General features: G+C 34.0%; 1 protein-coding gene across 4 annotated transcripts in view; it reads left to right on the top strand.

Annotated features, from left to right (window-relative positions):
• The window catches only part of ERBB4 (erb-b2 receptor tyrosine kinase 4), a 1,045,679-nt gene that overhangs the window by 367,071 nt on the left and 651,515 nt on the right, over nucleotides 1-27,093 (top strand). For all 4 annotated transcript variants that reach the window (XM_045559045.1, XM_045559047.1, XM_045559044.1 and 1 more), the window contains exon 2: nucleotides 25,308-25,459. In XM_045559045.1, coding sequence (XP_045415001.1) covers nucleotides 25,308-25,459 — 152 coding nt within the window. The remainder of the gene's footprint in view (nucleotides 1-25,307; nucleotides 25,460-27,093) is intronic.

Below are 27,093 nucleotides of genomic sequence, written 5' to 3' on the forward strand. Positions count from 1 at the left end.
AAAAGCCCCTGGCTGTTCAGAGATAAATAATGTAAGAGTCCCAGAGGAGTTTATGTGATGCTGGCCTTGCTGTGGAATTTCAGTGCTTCGGAGCCAACACAGTGTTTTATGCAAGTTAAAGTCCCCAGGCGATGCTTGGCCCTCTCGTGTGCTGACTTTTCAAAGAAGAAGGAGAAGGAATAGTACATATTTTCAAATGAAGAACACTTACTGAGCTGAGAATTGTTTTTCTACTAACTTAGCACCATATGCTTCTAGAGTTATATTGTCAACAATATGGTACTCGTGTATTTGGCTATTTAATATTGAGGTTGAAAACAGGGTGACATCGGCGAAAGAGGAAGGATGGAATAAAAACCAGCAAGGCAGTTCCCAGTCTGTCACCATTCAGGATAACAGACATAGTAGGCTTTAGCGTAATTAAAGAGCCCAGTCTAAAAATATAACTGGCACACTGAATAATTAATTCATTATCTCAGCTAAATTCTCGGGCTGAGAGCTGGAGATATTAGCCACAGCAAAGTCAAGAAATAATGTCAAAATGCCAGGACAATGTGAAGCTAAATGAAACCTTAGGCTTCTATCAGACCTCCTTCATGAGAAAGGCAAGAGTAACCAGGCCCCCTAGTGGAAACAGACCAGGAAGCATAAATGGGCTATGTCCCTTGGGGTCTAAAAGGGGCAGGAAGTATAGACTGGAGGAAATTTATCAGGTCTGAGCTAGGGTAGGATCAAATTACAGGGTTTTCCAGAGTGGTGATGAGAAAGGGGAGACTTTTTGAAGGATGAGCAGGAACGTGAGAGATAATCATGCACTAGAAAGTTCTGAAACAGACTGAAAGAGAAAATAAGAAGAAAAGGATGAGAAAGGACAACAGAAAGAGCTCCAGTGGCTTTTCTTTATTGTGTGCTGGCTGTATGGCTCAGGGCTGAGTGAGCTGCCACAGCTATACATTTGGCTTTTGAATTTCGGTGTAAGCTGCAATAGGTAGCAAGTCATAGAGTGAGTGAACTGGGTGGCTCTGAAGTTAATGGGTCTGTAGCAATTTCTTACTTTATCACAGGAAGTCTGTATAGCAATATAGAAAAGAGATTCAGGGTCATTTTTGAGCAGCTGTCTTCTCCCCTTCTCTTTATAGGGGAAGGCAATTCTAGGATGGCATGTGAAATACTTTTGATACTGGAAGAGGGCTAATTTCATATGAAAACCTGAAATTTATAACAATTGGTACCAAAATACTATTCATTGAGAAATATGATGGTATAATCATGAGGTAAAAGGAGGCTGTGATCACAGATGAATGAACAGTAGTTATGTAACCACTAGTCTAGCTATATCTGGGAAATAAAAATACCATCTAAGCTTTGTGATTCAGGGGACTATGGTTTGAGAAAAACTTTAAAAACTTTCTCTTTCTGTAGTGTCTGGTTTCCAAATGGATTTTTTGTTCTTGTTGTTCTTGCTACAGTGTTTAAACTTAACCTGCATAAACACTGGAAACACTTATGTATGTACACATTTTTATTTAAAAGCACTCCAAAAGTTTTGACATATGCTTACAAAACCAAAATGCCTTAAATTTATGGAAGGCTCCAGAGCAAACATTCAAGTGCATATAGGCCAGGCGTGGTGGCTCATGCCTGTAATCCTAGCACTCTTGGAGGCCGAGGAGGGAGATCGCTCGAGGTCAGGAGTTCGAGACCAGCCTGAGCAAGAGTGAGACCCCCGTCTCCACTGAAAAATGGAAAGAAACTATCTGGACAACTAAAAATATACATAGAAAAAATTAGCTGGGCATGGTGGCACATGCCTGTAGTCCCAGCGACTCGGGAGGCTGAGACAGAAGGATTGCTTGAGCCCAGGAGTTTGAGGTTGCTGTGAGCTAGGCTGACGCCACGGCTCTCTAGCCAGGACAACAGAGTGAGACTCTGTCTCAAAAAAAAAAAAAAAAAAAAAAAAGTGCATGTAAAGCTTTTTTAATTCCTTAAAAGTGATTTATGAATGTGTGATATCACCTGTTAAACAGTTAAAAATAAATGCTAAGTCTAGAAATTGTAAATAAAAATTCTGGGTTTAAGCCATATTAGGTACAGTGTCTTTGTTATTTTGCTTCTTTTATTATTACTATCTGCTCTGACTAGGTTACAGTAATGTAGTCTAGGTTTAAAAGTACAAATCACTGTAGCACCTTTTAAGTAATAGGAGCACTGTATCAGACCTCCCCAGTCAGAAGCGATAAATAAACAATAAGAACAACAAAAACCCAGGATCTTAGATCTCCATTAAGTAGCTTATCATCTAAGAGAGAATCAAGGTCTATACACTAGAAAACAAGAATAAAATAACCATGCAAATAAGAATATAATGATTCTTTGTGTATAAATTTTAAGGAAATGTAAATTGAGTAAATTATTCAAACCATTTCTGAAAAAAGAAAATTCTTTAGGTAAATGTTGAAGATAATGATGAATGTGAATTTTCTCAAAGACTTTTGAACTATTCTTGGTGAGATCAATGGAATGAAGTAAAAAATAGTAGGAGTTAGGTGCATAAATATTTAGAACTGTTATGTCTTCTTGTTGAATTGTACCGTTCATCATTATATAGTGACCATCTTTGTCTTTCATAACTTTTGTTGATTTGAAAACTGTTATCTGAAATCAGACTGCTATGCTAGATTTCTTTTGGCTTCCATCTGCATGGGATATTGTTTTCCATTCCTTCATCTTGAATCTGAATGAATCCTTGTGGATTAGGTATGTTTCCTAAAACAGCGGATGCTTGACTTGTGTATATTCATCCATTCAGCCAGTCTATATCTCTTTAGTGGTCAGTTCAAGCCATTCACATTTATTGAAAGAATTGATAAGTGGAGCAGATTTCTGCTCATCCTGTTGAGTTGAACTTTGTTGCTTTGTTTTCTCTCTTGAGCCGTTGTGGTATCTGGCCTTTGACCTTTAGCTTTTAGATGATTTTACACTGTTGAGTGTTTATTGTGCTGGTCTGTGAATAATGCTGTTCTGAGTACTTCCTGGAAGGCAGATCTTGTCTTGATGAATTCCCTCAGTCTTTGTCTGAGAAGGTCTTTATTTCTCCTTCATGGAAGAAACTTAATTTTGCAGGGTACAAGATTCTAGCCTGGGAATTATTCTGTTTTAGAAGAGTGAAAATTGGGCCCCAGTCTCTTCTGCCTTGTAAGGTCTCAGTTGAGAAGTCTGTAGTTAGTCTGATGGGTTTTCCTTTGTAGGTTACCTGCTTTTTTGACCTTACAGCATGTAGGAGGACCTCTTTCGTGTTTATTTTGGCTAGTCTGATGATTATGTGTTGTGGTGTCTTCCTGTTTGCAGTGTATCTCCCAGGAGTCCTTTGAGCTTCTTATTCCTGTATATATAGCTCTAACTCAAGTGCACCCAGATTCATAAAGCAAATCCTACTAGATCTAAACAAAATGATAATCAGCAGCACCATAATAGCCAGGGACTTCAACATCCCTCTGACAAAACAGGACAGATCCTCCAAACAGAAAATAAACAAAGAAACAATGTGCTTAAACAGAACTCTAGAACAAATGGGCCTGACAAACATTTACAGAACATTATACACAAAAACCACTGAATGTACGTTTTTCTCATCAGCTCATGGGACATTCTCTAAGATTGACCATATCCTAGGCCACAAAACATATCTCAACAAATTTAAAAAAATAGAAATTATACCATGCATCTTCGCAGACCACAGTGGAATACAATTAGAAATCAAGAGAAACTCTTATCTCTACCCAAAGTCATGGAAACTAAACCACCTTCTGCTGAATGATTGTTGGGTTAAGGAAGAAATTAAGATGGAAATTAAAAAAGTCTTTGAACTAAATGATAAAGGAGACACAAGTTATCAAAATCTGTGGGACACAGCAAAAGCAGTCCTGAAAGGAAATTTTATATCCATAAATGCCTACATCCAAAAGACAGAAAAATCACAAATCAACAATCTAGTGGATCATCTCAAAGAACTGGAAAAGGATGAGTGAACCAATCCGAAACCCAGCAGAAGAAAAGAAATAACAAGGATCAGAGCAGAACTAAATGAAATAGATAAAAATACTATATGGAAGATTAATAAAACAAAAAATTGGTCTTTTGAAAAAATAAAATTGACATGCCTCTTGCTAAAATAATGAGAAGCAGAAAATAAAGGACTCTGATAAACTCAGTCAGGAATGAAAAAGGAGAAATTATAAGGGATACCACGGAAATGCAAAATATCATTGATGAATACTATAAAAACCTATGTGCACATAAACTTGAAAACGTGGAGGAAATGGAAAAATTCTTAGAAACACACAGCCACCCTAGGCTCAATCAGGAAGAAATAGAAGTCCCAAACAGACTGATATCAAGTACTGAAATTGAAGCAGCAATAAAAAAAAAAACCTTCCTAAAGAGAAAAGTCCTGGACCAGATGGTTTCACACCTGAATTTTACCAGACCTACAAAGAAGAACTGGTACCTATCCTGCAGGAATTATTTCACAACATTGAGAAGGAAGGTATCCTCCCCAACACATTTTATGAAGCCAACATAACCCTGATACCAAACCCAGGAAAGGGCGCAATAAAAACAAAAACAAAAAAACTACAGACCAACATCCCTTATGAATACAGATGCAAATATTCTCAACAAAATCTTAGCAAATCAAATTCAGGTGCTTATCAAAAAAGTAATCCATCACGACCAAGTGGGCTTCATCCCAGACGTGCAGGAATGGTTCAACATATGCAAATCTATAAACGTAATTCAACACTTAAATAGAAGTAAAAATAAAGACCATATGATCCTCCCAGTAGACTCAGAAAAAGCATTTAACAAAATTTAGCACCCTTTTATGATATGAATGGTTAACAAAATAGGCATAGACGGGACTTACCTGAAAATGATACAAGCCATATATGACAAACCCACAGCCAACATCATATTAAATAGGGAAAAATTGAAAGCATTCCCACTTAGAACTGGAACCAGACAATGTTTCCCTCTATCACCACTTCTATTCAACATAGTGCTGGAGGTCCTAGCCAGAGCATTAGACAAGAGAAGGAAATCAAGGGCATCCAAATGGGAGCAGAAGAGGTCAAACTATCACTCTTTGCTGACGATATGATCTCATATCTAGAAAACCCCAAAGATTCTGCCATGAGACTACTGGAATTGATAAACAAATTCAGCAAAGTTTCAGGTTATAAAATCAATGTACAGAAATCAGTAGCATTCTTATATGCCAACAACAGTCAAACAGAGAACCAAATCAAAGACTCAATACCCTTCACAATAGCAACAAAGAAAATAAAATACCTAGGAATATATTTAAGTAAGAAGGTGAATGACTTCTACAGGGAGAACTATGAAATACTGAGGAAGGAAATAGCAGAGGATGTAAACAGGTGGAAAACCATATCATGTTCATGGGTCAGCAGAATCAACTTTGTTAAAATATATGTACTACCCAAAGTTATACTGATTCAATGTAATCCCTATTAAAATACCAACATCTTTTTTCACAAATCTAGAAAAAATAATTCTATGCTTCGTACGGAACCAGTGAAGACCCTGTATAGCAAAAGGAATCTTAAGCAAAAAGAAGAAATTGAGAGGCATCAATTTACCAGACTTAAGGAACAGAGGCGTAGATCAATGTAACAGAACTGAGAACCCAGATATAAAATCATCCTCATATAGCCATCTAATCTTTGACAAAGCAGACAAAAACATACATTGGGGAAAAGAATCCTTATTGAATAAATGGTGCTGGGAAAATTAGATAGCCACGTGTAGAAGACTGAAACAGGATCTTCACCTTTCACTTCTCACAAAAATCAACTCACAGTGTATAAGAGTTAAACCAAAGACATGAAACTATGAGAAATCTAGAAGGAAATGTTGGAAAAACACTTATAGACATTGGCCTAGCCAAAGAATTTATGAAGAAGATCCTAAAGGCAATCACAGCAACAACAAAAATAAATAAATGGGACCTGATCAAATTAAAAAGCTCTATAGAGCCAAGGAAACTATCACAAGAGTAAACAGACAACCTACAGAATGGGAGAAAATATTTGCATGCTACACATGCGATAAAAGGCTGATAACTAGAATCTATGTAGAACTCATGAAAATCAGCAAGAAAAGAATGAAACAACCCTATCAAAAAGTGGGCAAATGACATGAACAGAAACTTTTCAAAAGAAAGTAGACTAATGGCCAAAAAGCATATGAAAAAATGCTCAACATCTCTAACCATCAGGGAAATGCAAATCAAAACCATGATGAGATCCCCCTTATCTCCAGTGAGAATGGCCTTCATCAAAAAGTCCCAAAACAATAAATGTTGGCATGGATACAGAGAGACAGGAACACTCATACACTGCTGGTGGGACTGCAAACTATTACAACCTCTGTGGAAAGTAATATGGAGATACATCAGAGAACTACAAGTAGAAGTACTATTTGATTCAGTAATTCCATTACTTGACATCTACCCAAAAGAACAAAAGACATTCTATAAAAAAGACATCTGTGCTAGAATTTTTATAGGAGCACAATTCACAATTGCAAAGCTGTGGAAACAACCCAAGTGCCTATCAATACATGAGTGGATTAATGAAATATGGTATATGTATACCATGGAGTTCTACTCAGCCACAAAAAACAATGGTGATCTAGCACCTCTTGTATTATCCTGGATAGAGCTGGAGCCCATTCTACTAAGTGCAGTATCAGAAGAATGGAAAAACAAGTACCACATGTATTCACCATCAAATTGTTAATAATTGATGAACACTTAAGTGTACATATGGTAGTAACATTCACTGGGTGTCATGTAGGTGGGAGGTGGGAGGAGGGGATGAGTATATTCATATCTAATGAGTGTGGTATGCACTATCTGGGGGATGGACATGCTTGAAGCTCTGACTTGGGTGGGGCACAGACAACATATATAACCTAAGTATTTGTACCCTAATAAGATGCGGAAATAAAAAATATATAACAATAATAATGTGAAAAGTTGTGGGTCAGTTGAATGATGGATGGCAGTAAAATTATTTTGTAAAATTATTTAAAAAAATAACTTTGTATAATGGGTGAATGGACATTTTTAATTCACAGAAAATCTTGAATACTAGACAAATGACTAGGGTTTGATTCAACAGTTATTGAAGAATTAGTAACATTGAACACAGTTTTCAATGAAGTAAGTCATATAAGTACTGATGGGAGTGAAACATAACATTTGAGAATTCATGTTCAAAGTAAAATCACAGATATTGAAAAAAAAATAATTTGCATGCACCTAACAGAATCCTCTGAAAAGTCACCTCAAATATCCCCAAAGTTTCAATGGTAGGTGGCCAAATTCATTTTCTGTCTGTAATCTATTTCTAGTTAACTTTTCTATATCTAATTAACTTCTATTTGAGCAAAATGGAAAGGAAGAGGGGCTTGTAATAGAGTCAGTCAAAGATCTTATTCATTCCCCGTTTTTCTATGATGTAGAAAAAAATTAATCAATTTGTTTTTACTTAACCCATTTCTACTATCTCTTCTGTATGAGTCACGAATAATACCAAGGTAAAGTAACCTAGTATTTGTAAGAATTTTTATCACCTCATTGCTAATTTATGAAAAACATCTCTCACAAGCTTCTCTTTTCCAGGGTATCCAAAGTTTGAATTCCTGTCAATTAATCTAATAATTTTGGTTTTTATAGCTATGTAGTAGATAATTTAGGATCAAAGAAATTAATATGAATAAAACTGCTTTGTATGTTATACAGTACTTCATAAATATATATTATGATATATATAATAGCTATAATAATTTAATATTCTAATGCACTGACATTGAATTGCCTTACAATTGTTAGTAGCAACTGCAGGTGTGAATATATTTAAGCAAACATGATCTTTGAAATCGAAATCCATAAAACAGTTAAATTACAAGGTGATTATTTTCATTACCAAAAGATTATTTATTTACAAAATGATCCTCATGAGGTTCTTCAAAAGTTTTAAAAGACAAGTTTTAGTAGTATGTTAAAATATGACTTGAAATACATAATTTGTTTTAAAATTTTTTGAGGATTGTATTTATCGTGTAATATTAGTAAGCATATTGGTACATGTGATATATGCTTTTGTTAAACTGACTCAAAAAACTTTCCTTTAACAAGCTACATTTAACTTCCTTTAACCAGGAGTTGAAAAATAATAAAGATGTTCCTAAAGATCTATTTTCCACTTACGTAAGCGACTAGTGCTGTTTAGCCAAATGTTCTTAAACACCCATGCCAAGTTTTATGATATAGTTTTTCTGTTGGCAGCAGAACATTATGCTTGAGAGTTCTTTGCATATAGTGGTACAGTTTTATGAAGGCCTTCAGTGGAACATGAGGCACTGTGTCACGTGAACATAGCCCAAATGAAGACTTCCCTTCCATTTGTGTCCCTGACTAGCTGTTTGACCCTTGTTGAGTTCTTTATCTTGTCTTGAATGCTGTTTTCTCATCTGTATGTGTATACTGGACTTGATAGGATCTTTGTGGTTCTAACATTCTGAGTATCAAAAATTACATTTTTGTTATATATGACCTAGGAATTCTTGCCAGAATTCCAACACTTCAGTAGCCATCCATCCATTATTAAATATTTATTAAATGCCTACTATGGGTCAGGTACTTCCAAATGTTATAAATATAGCAGTGAACAAAATAGAGTCCCTGCCCCTATAGAACTTACATTCTAAATGAAGATATGATATGTCAGGTGGTGATAAGTGATATAAAGTGTATTGTTTTGCAACAATTGCTACTCAAAGTGTCATATACAAGCCAATGCTAGTCTGTTACTGGTCCATAAGATAAATCCATAAATTGATAATCAGCATTTAGAAGCTTTTATGACAATGTTCAAAGATGAATAAAATGGCTCCTGTGGCTAGATACTAATGAGTAAGTGAAACATCATAGGAAATGATATCAGAAAAGTAGCAGAGGTACAGATGGCATCGTGGCCTTGTAGGTCTGGATAAGGACTTTTTATTTTATTCTGATTGTTTTGAGAAATGATTGGCAATGTTTGATCAAAGGAGATAAATGATCTGATTTAAAGGTTAAATGATATAAAATAGACTTCAGAGAGAGAGAAGAAAAGCAGAGACATCAGATGGAAAGATATTGAAATACTCAGATAGGGACTCTGGTGACTTGAAATGGAGATAGTGTGGTGGGGCTGACAGACATTCTGAAGGGAGAGCAGACAGGATTTGTGTGTAGCTTTGATGATTGGTTTATGAAAAGACAGAGGAGTTGGCTGACTAGATTTTTACCTGAGTAACTGAATGAAAGGAGTGGCATTTATTAAGCTGAGATTGGAGGTTGAAGGAAATTGAAGGGAAGGAGTGGCTAAACCTTTCTAGTTAAAAAAGAAAGCAAGAAAAAAATGATTCAGTCTTAGAAGTAAAACTGTTAGATAGCTTTTTTACATGAACTCACTTGACTGAGGCCCATTTGCAATTCCAAAAAGTATTATTTTTAGAAACTTGACTATATTTTCACCTATTTTCTTAATCCTGTGTATAATAAAAATGAGAAGGGAGCAAGTCACAAAGGGAAGGGATCAGGGAACCAAGTTTCTTCATTTATCAAATGGACTGGTACTTGCTAAGATTGTACTATAAAATTCTTTTGTTATGTTTTTAAAACCTTATGACTGTCACCTATAGTACCTGCCATAGATGTGTACTATAATGCATAACTATTACAATACAACTTTGTAGTTCTAAATTTATAAAAAGTAATGTATCCTTAGCATATAAATATTTCATCTTGGTTATGAGCATTTTTACTTGATTAAAATATACTACTGTTGAACCCAAATAATTCAAAACAAGTATTTGTAGACATCAGTTAACCAGTGCTGTGCTTGTGAATGACAACTACTCATGAAATCAGAACTTATTTTGAATCCTGCCTCTCCCAGTTAATTCTCTTGTTATATTATTTAACTTTCTTAGTCTCCTACTTACTTACAGTTTCTTCATCTGTAAAAAAGATAATAATATGTGCTTAATGTGATTGCTATGAGGACTCACAACAATGTGTACATAAAGCACTTAGAAGAATTTCTGGCGCTACTAATATACAGATGAGAAGAACAACTAATAGTAATAATTTAATTTAATAGTTTAAAAATCACAGCAATATAATTTAAAATATAAAATTAGAAGAGATAAATTATTTGATAAATTAGAAACAATAGCAATTTTGGACATCAAATAGCATAAACTAGAAAATAACCTGGAGCATATATAGAAATTGGGAAGCTAATGTAAATATGCCCCTCCACCCCTGCAACACACACACATGCACTATGGTGTTTCACATTCTACTCATGTGGGATATTGGTTTGTTTTCAAACTTTCCTGTATAGATAGGTAGGTAAGTCTTATACTCTAATTTTACAAGAATATATTCTTTTCTACTTTTCTTTTGGATGCTTTAACATAAAGTTCTTAAGAGTTTACATTTAAAAATGAGATAAATCATGTTTTTATGTAAAATATCAATGTGTTATAAAATTACAAGTTTATCAAAAGTGTTGATAGTAATTTGGATTAGCATACACATTCCTATAAAGAAATGACATAGTATACAATGGTTCTCCATCTCGTCTTCCTAAAATAAAAATAATCATTTTTTAAAATACAATGCAATTTTATATACAAAAATACATATAACTAGTATTAATTTAGAAATTACAGATGAACAATGACAAAAATCACCTGGATATATTTTCTCTTATGATTTCAATGGAGAAAATCATTTTAACACATCATTGTTTTTCTTTCCCAGCTAATATTTTTATGTATCTATGCACATACATGCAGCTATGTATTCTTAAAAAGTATCTCTGAAAAATAATTGGTTGTATTAAGGGTTATTATTTTATTTTAGTGTTTGTAATTATAGCAATAAAAATGATACAACTGTATGGGACTTATTCCTCAAAAATTTAATATGTTTTGAAAGCAGATTATATAGCCATTGTTTGAGTTGAATTAAGTCTTCTTTATAAGTTATAATCAGGTGGTAAATATATCTGAAAAAGTGAACACTTACAAAGAACGTAACAAAGAATTGATTCTATTTTATTCTGGCAGATGTCAGTAGAAACCTGAATTCTGTAATAAAAAGATGCTTATTTGTATAAATTATCATAAAGTACATATTATTTTTGTGTCAGGAATTGAAAATTAGTCATGTTCAGAAAAGGTACACTTCCACTTTTAAAAACCGATCAGATTCATGCTATGAAAGGATTAAAAATAGAAGTAAATATATATTTCCATTTCCACCTGTATCTTTAGGTAAACAGTAAATGACTTAGTTTAAAATTTTTATTTACCTTTTAGAAAGTATTTTTGTACATACAAACCTTGTCAGCTACAAAATATACAAATAATTTGGTTTTATTTATACAGTATAAAAATTATGTTTATTTGCATAGGCTCTGAAAGATTCACATTAAATTAAAAATAAATGCAATATTAAGTGGCTTTAAATCTGCAATTCAAGCCTTTTTTGGTACTAGTTTCATTTTTATATAAAGAAAGGAAATCATAAATAGTTCTCTACTTTTAAAATTGAACCTGATACTACAGGTATCTATTGTTAGTAGAACTTCTACTATTGTTACTAGGACATGAGATATTAGTGCTAAATGGGATGTTTTTGATACCTATTTTGCCAAATCATCTTAGATAAAATAAATTAAAGAACGTTGTAATGCATTTTGGTATTTATTCTTTTATCTTGCCTAAATATTTTTGACAAAACCACAAGGAAAAAAAGTTCAAATGTGTTATCACTAGCAAATATCATACCCCTGTGTGTGTGTGTTTTTAAGTATTGTTCTTAAATATAGAAAACATTTCTGAGTTCACGTCTAATGATAAAAACAATTGTTAAATGTCACCTTGGCTCTTCTTTATGTGTCATATAATACATATTTCATTAAAAGTTTCTACTTTTGCTTTCAACCTCTTATGATAGATTTTATAAATTGCAGTTCTTTTATAATAAAGACCCCAAGTAGGATATCAGATTTTTATATCCAAATATTAGTGAAACTTTCATGGGAAAGCATTCAAAATTAAGTGACTCTCCACATAGTATCCATATTGTATCTGATGCCCCATAATGATGTAGAGTAAGTAGGGAAGTTGCTATTAATATTAGCAATGAGATGTTTTGAATTAAAGAAAATAAAAGAAAAAAGTTTAAAAATCAAAACCAAACCTGCAATATGTTTAATCATATAGTTGTTAGGTAATTTAAAATGGAGGCTTAATTGAAAATCAGCCTAAAGTGGAATAGTTTTAAAAAATGCATCTATCCTGTCTATGTCAGAGCAATTTCTCCTTGTCCTTTTAGAAAACTGAGTGAGGACCCAAGAAGAGGTATACACCAGCCTGCCTAACTGAATAAAGCATTTTAAAACTTAGTCCATTTTCTGTTTCTGTAACTGCATACCTGAGATTGGGTAACTTCTAAAGAAAATAAATTTTCTTACAGTTCTGGAGGCTAGGAAGTCTGAGATCAAGGAGGCAGCATCTGGTGAGGGCACTTTTATTGGTGGGTACTCTGTGCAGAGTCCTGAGGTGTCACAGAGTATCATGTGTCAAGAGGGCCAGAACATGCCAAACTGGCTTTTATAGGAGACCCACTCTCGTGAGAACTAACCCACTCCTGTGATAACCTATTAATCCATTAACTCATTAACCCATCAGTCCATTAATTCATGAATTCATTAATCCATCCATGAATACAGAGCCCTCATAATCCAATCACCTCCTAATGGCTGCACCTCTTAATACTTTTACTAACGTTGCGGTTTAAGTTTCAACCTGAGTTTTGGAGGGAACAAACATTCAAACCATTATATAGGTTATGGTATTTCTTCAGATGTACATGCTGCTGAATGTATTGGTAATACCATTTACTACTGTGACTACTGTTGTGGTTCCCACAATTGATGTCTAACTTTTATAATACAGAGTGATGTATACGTTGTATGTGTGTGGGAAAGGGGGCTCTGCTTCATATTTTATTTGTGAGTCAGATGAATTTTGACTTTGACCGTGAGTCTTGTTCAGTGGCAATGAATCAAAGTCAGAAAAACATTATTTATGTTTAATAGCAGCCTAACTACATTTTATATTATTATTTCTAGACATTTTACAGAGGATTGCTCTCAGAATGTAAAAGGTTATAAATTTGACACATAGATCTTACTTATTTCTTATTCTTTTTCTACTTAGCCTAGATCTCCGTGTATTATGATTGCCCAATAAACATTTAATGAATAAATGCATGACAGAACAAATGAATGAATGACAGATATTGCTCACTAATGGCATGCTTGATAAGGCTATCTTTTTATCAAACACACCATTGCAATCAGTACTTGGGAGTTGATTGTGATTGTACTTGGAAGTATGATTATGTTATAAAAATAACAACCCACTAATCTAAATCTGTTTCAGAGATACCAATTTACTGGAGATTATGGAATCTAGAATAATAGAGTTTGGGTTATAAGAAAACAATTTAAAATAAATTATAAAATATATTTTAGGATGTATTCTATATTAATGTCAGGTGGGTGCTTTTTGTTTCTTATCCAAGAGGGTAACATGACCACAAATTAGCTTCTAAAACATCCCCAAAAACTTTGCTGGAAGGTGATCTCAGGGCCAGGAGCAGTGACTTATGCCTGTAATCCCAGCACTTTGGGATGTCAAGGTGGGAGGATTGCTTGGGGCCAGGTGTTCATGACTAACCTAAGCAACATAGGAGACCCCTGTCTCTACTAAAAAAAAATCAGAAAAATTAGCTGTGTGTGGTGACACGTGCCTGTAGTCTCGGCTACTTGGGAGGCTGAGGCAGGAAGACTGCTTGAGCCCAGGAATTTGAGGTTACAGTGAGCTATGATCTCACCACTGTACTCCAGCCTGGGTGACAGAGCAAAACACTGTCTCTAAAAAAAAATAAATAAATAAAAATATTAAAAAACAAGAAGGTGATCTCAGAATAGGCTTTATTATCTGAAGATACAGTAGAGGGTCTTCAGTCAAAAAGTTGTTTGCCATACCCCTTCTTCTCACCACAAGTCTAACATTAGCAGACTTGTCTTTTAATCTGATGAGGTGTTACTTATAATATTTGGACATAATTTTACTGTGAATGAGCAAGTTTGGATGGATAACTCAGGATGATGGGGTGGACTAGGGCTTCTGTTTATAATTATGCAAGCTCATCACTGCAAACAAACACGTGGACCAGGAGACAGATGGGGATGAAATGTAGCCCACATTCTGATGGCCAAGCCATGTGCCCTGGCATGATGCTTTTCCTTTCAGAAGAGCACCTTAGTGCATTTGCACAAAGGCACCCGAAGTACTAGATCCTACCTGGGTTGTGGAATGCCTTAAGGGAGGAGGGACCTTAAAAGCAAGCATGGGTGACAATAGTACCATACCGTGTTTCACTCTCGCTGTTTCTCAACTTTGCCTATTACTGGTATAGCTTGATTGAATGTCCCTAGAATATGCCTATTGGATGTTATCAGCCAAGTAAACATTTGCTGATGAAAGCAATGAAAAAGGAAGTCTCACTCTAAAACCAGTGCAAGAGAATGGCCATAGTCCATTTCTTAATGTACATCTTTATCAGTACTTGAGAAAGCAGCCTTGATATGTGAGCATAGCATTATATTAGGAACATCTAGTTTAATTCCTTCTTGTAAATACTTCTAACTGGGAAAAAATCCTACACACTGCCACTTTAATTACAGTGAATGGCAAAGGTCTCCCAGTGATAAGGCATCGCAATCAGGCTGGTTTTTATTACACACAAGGGGATGGTTGAAGGCAGGATAATCTAGGGAAGAAAGATGTTTGCTAATGTTTACATACTTAGCTCCCACTGGCATTTCACCAGCTTGGAGGTCTGCACTGTCCCTCTTAATCTGAGAAAGTACATCCAGATTCACAGCAAGACCTCAAGGAGAGCCAGATGAGGGGGCAGATGGCAGATGACTAATTTGGCAAGCCTTGACGAGTGGAAATTGTTTGTTTTAATTGCTTGTCAAGTCCAGTACCTACATTAAAGTTAAGGACCTAGCACTTCCACCAGAAAATGAAATAGCACTAAGTAAATAAGAAGGACTTTTTTTGTTGTGGGGGAGGGATGGTAAAAGGGAAAGGAGGGAATAGTGGCAAGATAGTGGTAAGGGGAATATTACATTTCTGACGGAATTATATTTCTGTGATCTGTACTTGGATGAAATAAGATTTTCATCCGAGTATAGATGACAGTAATGTAATTTTAAATCTGTAAAGTCTTGGTGTCATGTTTTTTAAACTTTCAACATGAGAATTTTATGAGATATAAATCAGGAAAAAATAAAGTATTTGAAGACAGGAAACAATAGAAAATAGGAACTAAAATTATATATAAAGTTACAAGTCAGTTGTTGATGTTCCATATAATTCATTGAAAATGATTTGCAATTGTTTTAATTTTACTGAGTCTTTGAAATATAAAATGAAAAAAATTAGACATCTTACAAGGATAAACTTTTATATTGAAAAGACTATGTTGGAGTAGACTGCTCAAAAAATATATCATTCATAGAAGACAACCAATTAAAATTTTATATGTATCATTTTTTTGTGATAGTCTCCAATTATTTTATTTCCCTTCACAATATATATTAGCAGTTTAACAATTTTGAGGGCATTTAGAGATTATTGTAAGTAAACAAAAGAGGTAAAATACAGATCAATTCAATTTTAGATAAATCAGCACATAGCAGTATATAATCTATGGACTTGCCTATCTAACCCATCTGTGGCATACAATGCCTATGTCTTTTCTAGGTGCAGCTCTATTAATGAAGGTCTACAATGTCAAACATATTTTTAGTTTGGTTCAAGGATTATTTAAAAAGTACTTTAGTTATTTTCAACAGTCTCTGTTTTATCACTTTAGGAGTAACACAGTGACAGAAGATAAAGATTCACAGAATATATTATAGGGTTACTTTTTTTAAAAGGAATACCAATTTTTACACTAAAAACACTTTATTTCTAGTTTTATATAATATAAATCATGAAACATAATTCCTGTTTTGGTATTAATATTTTTCTAATACTTTTAAAATTAATTATGTAGAACATGAAATTTCTAAAATATAAGCCTATTTTAATTTTTTTTTATCATTTTAGGCCTAATGGCATCTGATAAAAATATTTTAAAACATTGATACATGTTTTTTAGTATTAAAACAACAGTAAAAATGAATAAGAGCAATAAAATCCAGAAGTATACTAATGGAGTAATGTATGATCATTGAATGTGGTTCATTCAGGAATAAATAGTTCAATAATTAGCAATTTATTGCTAATTCACCCTATAGCTGGGCATGGTGGCACATGCCTATAGTCCCAGCTACTCAGGAGCCTGAGGCAGGAGGATTGCTTGAGCCTGGGTATTTGAGATTACAGCCTAAGCAACATAGTGAGATCCTGTCTCAAAAAACAATGACCTTAGTAAGGTAAAAAAAAAATCTCAAAAAGAAAAAGAAAATACATGATAAATTTCAGTATTCAAGTCTGAAATAAAAACCTAGTTTTAAAGCAAGAGTCTAGAATACATGATATAATGAAATGTATGCTGAGCCAAGGGAAGCATTTCTGTGCAGGTTAAAAAAGATAGGGATGACTGCTACCTATCAATTGAAAAAATTGTCCAGGAAGTGTTGTGCTTGTAGCACCTAAACTGAATTTATTAATTACACTCATCACAAAACCCCACTTTTTAGGTATGGGAACTAAGACTTAGAGTGATAAAGTGACTTGCTTAAGTTCATTGTAAAAGATATTCATGTAACAAAAATATTTGTACCCTCTTAATATTTTGAAATTAAAAAAAAAATAAATCAGCATTTGATTTTTGGCTCCATTCTAGTTCTCAATGACTCTAAAGTCCATTTATTTATTCAACAAATATTGACTGAAAGTCTGTCATGTGCCTGTTCTCCTAGGTGCTGAGCAAAGGGCCTAATATCCTATGGAGCTTGCATTCTGAAGTAGGACATACAAAAAAAAGTAAACAAGCAAACATATAATGTAATTGCACGTAACAATGAGACAAAAATAAAGAAGGCAGAGAACAATGTATGGGATCTGATACTTCTTTTAGATAAGGTTGTCAGAGAAGGCTTTTCTGAAAATGTGCTACTTGAGCAAACACTTAAATACAATTCTTATAGGCTATGATAAGAAGTTTGGATTTTATATTAAGTGTCATTAGAAGCCAAGGGATGTTTTCAGTAGGAGAGTGACATGAACAATTCACATCTTTAAAAAGATCATTCTGGCCTCTGTGTGGAGAATGAATGAATATGTGTGTGTTAGAGTTCTCTAGAGAAATAGAACCAAGAAAATTTAAGTTATAAGATATCAAGAAGAGAAAACATTATGAAAGGACTTTACCTTCACTTCTGGGATAGGAGTAGTGTGTTTTCGGTTGTATGCACAATAGTTATATCATGTTAGGTGAAATTATGACCTTGTGGTTATGTTTATTTGGAGATTAAGTACAGAATAATGAGATGTATATGGGTGCCAAATTAACAAAGGATGGGCTTGTGATGGTTAATTTTACATTTCAACTTGACCGGACACAGGATGCCCAGGTAGTACACATTTATAGGGAGAGAGAGTGAGATTTATTAAGAGTTTATTATTATATAGTATTGGCTCACACGATTATGGAGGCTAAGAAGTCTCACGATCTGTCTTCCGCAAGCTAGAGACCCTGGAAAGCCGGTGGTGTAGGATGAAGGTATGAGAGCTGGACAGCCAATGATGTCCATTCCAGTCAGGTCTGGAGGCTTAAGAACCAAGAGTGCCAAGGGCTGGAGATCAATGTTCTATTTTAAGCAGCCTGGCAGAGAGCAAATTCAGCCTTTTTGTTTTATTCAGGCCCTTAACAGATAGGATCACACCCACCCACATTGGAGAGGGCCACCTGCTTTACTGAGTCTACCAATTCAATGCTAATTTTTTCTGGAAATACCTGATACATACCCAAAAACAATGTTTAACCAGTTATCTGGGCATCCCATGGACCAGTCATATTGACACAAAAAATTAACCATCACATCCCCATCCCTTGTCTTGGTAACCATATGCATCTTCTTAGTCTGCATTTAACCTCCAATTAAAGACAATAACAAGTTTATAATTTCATCTAACATGATACAACTATCATTAGTATAACCAAAAATGCACTAACTCCTTAGAGGTGAAGTCTTTTTTGTGATGTTTGCTTTTCTCTTTGATCTCCTATCACTTAAATACTATGATGTAAAATTAACAATACTTAGATACTTTGATTATGTTACATGACAAGAGAATAAGAGAGAAAAAGAAAGATACCCACATACATGTATTCATAACAAAATAAGGAGGAAAATACTCACAATAACTACAGTCCTCATTTCTGTAACTGGTTACAAGACCATTGGTATTTATAAATACTTTCTATGCATATCATATTCCCTCTAACTTTAGCAAACACATCAGTTGGTCATGGTTCTTTACCTGTTGGGTGACCCAAACCTTCATTCCTGAGTGAAATGGACCATTATTAGTCTTGCCTGGATCAGGTTGTTGCAGTTTTTCACTGACCTTAATCACAGGGCATGGTAATACTAAGAGATCCCCTAAGAAAGTTCCTGTATTACAGACATGGTCTTCCTTACCTCCATAGTGGAGGGGGAGTACAATTTTCTTTAGGAATCAGCGTCAATTGCTCCAGCCAGCTTAGTAACTCTCCCTTCTTTTCCAATTGATTCAGAGGCATGAAGAGCCTGAAGTGGCTGCATGAAAGTCACTTCCAGTTCAGTGGAATAACTGTTGTGTCTTCTAGTGGAGTGCAATGTTTGGGGGTCCAATACCTATTTAAATAAGGTGCTTAGAGAAAGCTTTTCTGAAAGGATGACATTTGAGAAAAGATGAATATAGATTCTTATAAGCTGTAAGCTATGGGTAAACAGTTTGGATTTTATAGTAAGTGTAATTAATTAGAAGCTAAGGAGAATAATGGCCAGCAAACAGAAAAAAATGCTCAACATCTCTAATCATTAGGGAAATGCAAATCAAAACCATGATGAGATACCACCTAACTCCAGTAAGACTGGCCTTTATCAAAAAATCCCAAAGCAACAAATGCTGGCGAGGATCTGGAGAGATAGGAACACTCTTACACTGCTGGTGGGACTACAAATTAGTGCAACCTCTGTGGAAAAGAATTTGAAGATACCTCAAAGACCTACAAATAGAACTACCATTTGATCCAGCAATAGCACTATTAGGCATCTACCCAAAGGAACAAAAGCCATTCTATAATAAAGACATCTGTACTAAAATGTTTATGGCAGCACAATTTACTATAGCAAGGATGTGGAAACAACCCAAGTGCCTGTCAATCCATGAGTGGATTAATAAAATATGGTATATATGTATATATATATATATATAATATATATATATATATATACACACACACACACAATAGAATACTACTCAATTATAGAAAACGATGGTGACCTAGCACCTCTTGTATTTTCCTGGATAGAACTTGAGCCCATCCTCTGAAGTGAGGTATCACAAGAATGGAAGAATAGACAACAGATATACTCGCCATCAAACTGTCACTGACTGATCAACACTAAGGTGCTCACACAGTAGTAATATTCTTTGGGGGTAGGGGGGTTGGGGGTGGGTAAACTCACAACTAATGAATGTGGTGAGTGTTGTAGGGGGGGAAGGGCACACTTCAAATCATGGTTGGGATGTGGCAAAGTCATAAGATGTAACCAAAATGTTTGTACCTCCATAATTTCATGAAATAAAAAAAAATTTAAAAAATACAATTGCAAAAAAAAATCACAGCGTTTAATGATATTTGGATTTACAATGCTATTCATCTGAAATAATAAATCCATGAGGCCATAATGTACCTTAAAAAAAAGAAAAAAAGAAGCTAAGGAATGTTTTTAGTAGGAGAGTGACATGAACGATTTATGTTCATAAAAAGGTAAGTCTGGTCTCTATGTGGAGAATGAATTAATGGGGGCAAATTGGAAATGTGGACATTAGTCAAGAGGCCGCTGCCTAAGTCTAGAGGAGGGATAGCAGTGGCTTGAATTAAATGACTATAGCTGTGGAAGTGGCAAATTTGGATCCATCTTGGGATATATTTTGAACATAGAGCTGACAAATCTTGCCATCTATGCATAACTATAATAGCATTCAGTAATAGTCATTAGAAATGTTTACTGTTTCTTACATGTTCTTTAAATATTTTATATTTTGAGGTCTACTGTAACACTAGATTTTTAAATGCCCAACAATGTGCATTAATCTAAAAGCATATTTATTACGTTAACATTTCTGAATGAGAAAGTATTTATTGATGTTAAGTCATGTAGAGAAATCAAGGAATTTTTTGTCAGGTTACCAAATTTTTTTCTATGCAGATAGTCTCAGAATTATGTATACACAATATATATATACATGGCTTATATAGACTGCTCACTGCTTTCCATGCTATTTGCCTTGTACAACTTAATGAGCCCTTCCAAAACACCTTGAAAATTTTTATCAATAAATCTTTTTCCGTGATACTAGGAGTAGAGTAGATGCTAAGTAAATAATGATTCATTTCTTAATTGATATCTCACAATAGGCATTTGATTTGAGAGTTAGGTAAACTTTTGTGTTTATAAGGAAATGGAGTGCTGGTTTCATAGCCATATCACACCTAGAGGCAATAGTTGGTTTTTGGTTTTAAGATGGATGTTGTTAACATTTCTTTATTTTGCTTCTCATACATTTTCCTCATTAATCAAGTGAATAATTTTGTTAACCAGCCTTTTTATATTGCTACAAACTTCTAATTTTTAATTTTTTTACTGAATGAGGATTATGTAATTTACCCACTGTTGGATATAAATCTTAAATCTAGAAGAATAAAAGGCCTGTGTTTGTAATTATAGCTACATTTGTAACAGAATCAATACTAAATGGAATAATTGGTGATTTTGTTAAAGCCTCACATATAGTTTTACTCCTGGAGTTACATTTGGAATGAAAACTCCAGGGAGCACATGTTAATTTCAGATTTTTGAAGCTTGAACTATTGTAGGCGTATAGTTTAAGGACTTTATAATAGTATTGGTAAGGGGGCTGAATTTTGTTAAACTTGTTTTGGCTGGTGAAGACGATTTTTCAATTTGTTTTGATAAACAGCTCTGTGAAATCAATGAAACTTGATGGCTTAAGCATTGTCTTGTATACATTGCCTGATTGTAAAATCAATTGACAAATGGAAGATGTGAGTCACTTAGTGAAGGCTGCATGAGGAGAACTACAAATGATTTTTATGCACCTATCCAGACTAGTTCTCTTAAAATCAAGTCTGTCTTTCATGATAAAAGGTATGACAAATATACTATTTATTTTAGATAGTTTGAATCAAACATAAATATAAATGAAAGCCTCATTGAGACAAAAGTATCTCCTAAATTGAACCGTGTATAGTAAAAACTGCAAAAACTAGAATGTTTTGGCAAATAGAGTATTGTGATTAATGAGATTTTCTGTTTCTTGGAGGATCTCTTTTTGGTTGAAAAATATTTTAATAAATATTTTAATAAATTTTAATAAATTATATACAAAACATAGCTGATCATTTATTGAACAATAGAAACTTTTTTTCTGAGTTGAGGGTTATTATCTGAGTGGCAGTTATAATTGGTTTGCTATCAATTAAATGAATTATTGCAATGTAGTGTAGCGTATGTCCATTCTGATAAGTTTAAACAAAATCCTAAATATTTAGACTATACAGAATATTTGAATGAATATCACAAATGAGAACTTACCACAAACTTAAAACTACCCAGATTCAAATAATTTCATATTATGTACCTCTTTTTTAAATATATGCAGAATGAGAAATATGCAAAAGTACCTAGGTATTGCAGCTATAGTATCTCTCAAAATTTAAGCTTCTATAGAAAAGGTAAGAATATATTAAATATTTTAGAAATATTTTCATTTATATTATTGCATTTTAAATTGTTATGTATTTATAATAAAGTACAAGTTTTGTTTCCAGTTGAAAGTACCTGTACAATATAAGTTGTATGCAAGTTGAAATGTGGCATTGCATATATTTTAGAAACAGGGAAGTAAGCTTATTAATGGATGCTTAATTACTCCCATAATTAATCTTATTAAAATGTTTGTTCTCTTCAGAATTTAAAATAATTAAAATCTATATTTCATAAACCTATATAATAGTATCTGTTCTCAATAAATGTTTTATAAGTTGATAAAGATTTTGTTATATGTTTGCAGGAAGCAATAAAATAAAGATTATGGATTAAGGTTTTTTTCCAAAAGAACCTATATATAATGAAAAAAATGGACTTTGATCTTGACTGATAAGGAATATGTACATAAAGCAATTGTTTTTTGTTCTCTTACTCATGTTGAATGTTGTTGTAGTCATCAACAGAAATTCATTTTTTCTTGTTTGTTAGTTTTAGTAATAAAGGTATCTTCCACAGAACCAGCAAAAAGTGGATATGATCAGGAATGATTTTGTAGATTCATTATAAATTCAACAAATTCAGCCAAACCACCAGGCATAATAGCTTAAATTAATTAATGTCAAAAGCAAATTACTCAACTAGAGTTCAATCCTTCCTATTCTAATATTTTGGCAGTTAGGGACAATATTTATTATTATCTTGAGTTAGTGATAATAAGACAATATACAATATCAATTGTTTGAAAATCCTGCTTCCTTTTAGCTGATTTTCTCAGATGTGTCAATCGTTCTTATGGTCCAAGATTGTGGTTGAAGTTTTAGCCATCACACCTTCATTACTGGCAGCAGGCTAGAAAAAATTATGAAGGAGAAAGGAGGCAAAATCAGGCTTCAACCATGTTTTAAATAAAGTTCTGGGAAGGTGTTATACAAGATGTAAAAACTGAGTCCCTTGGCCAAATTTACCTTCAAGGGGAGGAGAGAGATATAGTCTGTACTCTGGGTGGCCACATGCTCAGCTAAAAATTGTACAGTCTGTTACTATGAAGGAAGAAGAAAATGGATATTGAAGATTCTAAAAGTTTTTTTCATAATGCCCATCCTTATCACTCTACAAAAACTACCTTCTATAAAGCAACAAATGAATTCTAGCATGATATATAAGAGTCTTGGCACTCAGGAGGAAGGAGGAGAGAGTAGCTTACAGGTGATAAGCTGATAGGACCCCAAAAGGAAGTGATTTTTAACATTTATTTAAATGTGAAATTTTAGAGAAAAATAATCTAAAGATTATGTTAGTGCTGCTATAAAAAAAAATACCACACACTAGGTGGCTTAAAACAATAGGAGTTTATTCTCTAACAGTTCTGGAGGTTAGAAGTTCAAAATCAAGGTGTCAGCAGAGTCATACTCCCGCTGAAATTCTAGATAAAATCCTTCCTTGCCTCTCCCAAGCTCCTGGTGGTGGCCACCAATCCTTGGCATACCTTGGGGTTTGTAGTTACATCACTCCATTCTTTGCCTTTGTGGTTCTCCCTGGGTACCTTTTTGTTAACATGGTGACATGGTATTTTCCTTCTCTTATAGGGACATCCACCATGTTGGTTTAGGGCCCACCTTAATGACCTCATCTTAACTTGATTACATCTACAAAGACTTTGTTTCCAAATAAGGTCACATTCATAAGTACTGGGGGTTAGGACTTCAACATATCCTTTATGGGAACACAATTCAGCTCATAGCAGGGTATTTCTAGAAAATATACTATTTGGTTAACTTTAGAAATCCACACTCTAACGGTTTATATTTTGGTTTTGTTTTTATAATGAACTTCCTCTCTGGTTAAAGATTTACACTATTCTTCAAGACTTTGGGATTGTGATTGTTGTTATTGTTGATGTGTTCATAGGCAAAAACAGGCTTTTCAGATACACTCATCTAGATTTTTTCCCCTTTCCCTTTACAGAAATCCATTCCCTTGACCGTAGCTTCAGGCATTGTGACTTTGTCACTTCTGTGTACATGACACATAGTGTATATATGACTTTATTACTAAGCTCTGTTCCCAGGTGTTTGGAGTTTGCACTTTGTATTTTGCCTTAAATTCAGTGTATATCATGTAACTTACTCAAAGAAGATTCATTTACAATCTATTTTCTTTAGCTTTATGTACTATTATTACAAGATTCATAATATGATTTTTTAGTCTATCTAAGATTAGATTCAGTGCATTAAATAGTAAAGATGGTGTACAGGGAGGTTTACAAATCTTGAGAATAATAGCTAAAAAACCTGTGTTCTGGAAGATATAAAAGAGATCCACACACACAAAAAAAATTTTTAAAAATGTGTTTCCATTTATGTTCTCACATACAAACAGATTCAATACCCCCCATCAAAGATGGCGCACTGAGGTAATTTATTACCAGTCCATTATACATCAGAAAACTCATGAATATACATGGTGATGACCCCAGTTTATATCAATAAAAGTTATATTTTGTTACATATCTTGTTTGTAGTATACATTTATAAGTATTACAAGCTAAGTTGTTTAACAGTTGCTTTTTAAAAGATAGCATTTTTGAGGTCTTACAGATACAAACTGGAACAGCTTACTTTATAATAGACAATAAATATCATTTTTAAAATAAAATTGTTACTTTTACCGTCTTTTGATTTTGATTTATTTACATATGTAGAATTACTGTATTAGAAAATAAAGTAAATTATAAGTCCTAAAGAAAACCATGTTTAAATGAAGTTAAATGTATTACCATGCTTTATATGGTCACAACAAATGGGATTAAGTTTATCTCCCTGTTGTGTGTTTCAGTGGAATCCCTGCCTTCCTATTCCCTGTGATTAGCACGGCAATTTAGGAATATAAAAGTGAAGATATTTATTACTGTGTGGGTCTATCTATGGCTCTTAATGATATTCAAAATATTTTAATCCAAGCATTGGGATAGCCTTATGGAATAAAGAGTTTTGAAGAAGATATTATCATTGTGCATGTCATATAAAGGTTATATAACTTCATGTGTATCTTATGTCTTTGCAGTGTGTGCAGGAACAGAGAATAAACTGAGCTCTCTCTCTGACCTGGAACAGCAGTACCGAGCCTTGCGCAAATACTATGAAAACTGTGAGGTAGTCATGGGCAACTTGGAGATAACCAGCATTGAGCACAACCGGGACCTCTCCTTCCTGCGGGTAAAGCTGTCTGTTTCTTTCTCTTGTCTTCTTTGTGACTGGATTGTGGTGTCATCATGCACAAAGGCAGACATGCTTGCTTGCACCTGCTATCTGTGCTCTTCTGCCTGGCAGGGACTGTGACTGCAGGCAGAAGATAAGAGATACAGAAGCAGCATACCTAGGAAAAGAACAACAGTAACAAAGCCATAATGACTGATACCCCAAGTTTAGAGGAGTTGCTGTTGCCCTAAGATTGATGAAAGATTCTGTCAGCGTGTAGTACATGACGTCTAGCAAGTCTGTCTTTTTCTGAAAGGCTGAGAACTAGGAGAGTCAGATGACCAATCAGATAAGAATTGGTAACTTTTAACCGGTCATCTCCTTTTCTGCCCTTAAAAAGTCACTTTGGACTTTTTAAGACTATTTTATGTTACAATAAGGAGACAAAGACTGTCACAAAAAAAAAATGCATATGTTTTTGAAAATCCACAAATGTTTTAGACACAGGAAATTACAATGTAGTCTTATATATGTAGACTGATATATACATGCACATAAATACATTTATTTTTATATGAAGTTACCCAGAGCCAACCAGTCCTTTTGGAAACTTTTCTCTTGGCTTTCATTTATCTTTACTCTGTTAAACAGGCTATTAGTGCTAATGCTTACGTTTCTTTGGTTTTGCTTTAACTGGAATAGACTTAGGAAAGTCAGAACTTCAAAGGAAATTGGACAAAGTGAAATGGGGATGTGGTCTTTGCACAACTAAGAATCTGTTCTTTATGCAAGAATTACTAATGTCATCCTAGAATATATTTGCTCTTATAATGGTAACAAAATAGAATGGACTATATAGTCCAAAAATGGACTACAGTCAAATTTTAACCTTTAGATATATGAAAGTATCATACAAATGTTTGAGTAACATGGTGTATATTATTAGATATCTACTTTTTTAGAAACTATTTTGAACTAAAAATTAATATGTTATTAGAATAAACAGATTTGGGGAAGAATATAATACGGACAGCCAGGGTTTCTGCCTGGAAAAAGAAATATGTTGTTTCTTTAAAAAAAAAATCAATGATCAGTTCCTAACTAGCATCTCTAAAATTTCATGTAAGCCGGGCATGGTGGCTCATGCCTGTAGTCCCAGCTACTCGGGAGGCTGAGGCAGAAGGATCGCTTGAGCCCAGGAGTTTGAGGTTGCTGTGAGCTAGGCTGACGCCACGGCACTCACTCTAGCCAGGGCAACAGAGTGAGACTCTGTCTCAAAAAAAAAAATAAAATAAAATAAAATTTCATGTAAACTTTGTACTAACTCATGTGCATATCTGTATTTTAATATATGTATTTAAAGGCAACTCTAATAGGGTTTTTTGTTTACTGATAACATCTTTTTTGTTTCACATATCATTTGTGCCTTAAGAAAAAATAATTGTCAGGACATATATTCATTCATTCAACAAATGGTCTTAACCCAAGGATATAGTGGCAAATAATCTATTGTTCTTGACTTCAACTATCTTGAAGAGGATTATAGATTTGTAACACATAAGTACTCTATATGTGTATGTGTGTACATAAGGCATATTACATATGTGTGTGCGTGCACTTGGATATTATAAATTATCTATACTAAGACAAAA

Source organism: Lemur catta, chromosome 8 (genome assembly GCF_020740605.2).
Source record: "Lemur catta isolate mLemCat1 chromosome 8, mLemCat1.pri, whole genome shotgun sequence".
NCBI classification, from domain to species: Eukaryota; Metazoa; Chordata; class Mammalia; order Primates; family Lemuridae; genus Lemur; species Lemur catta.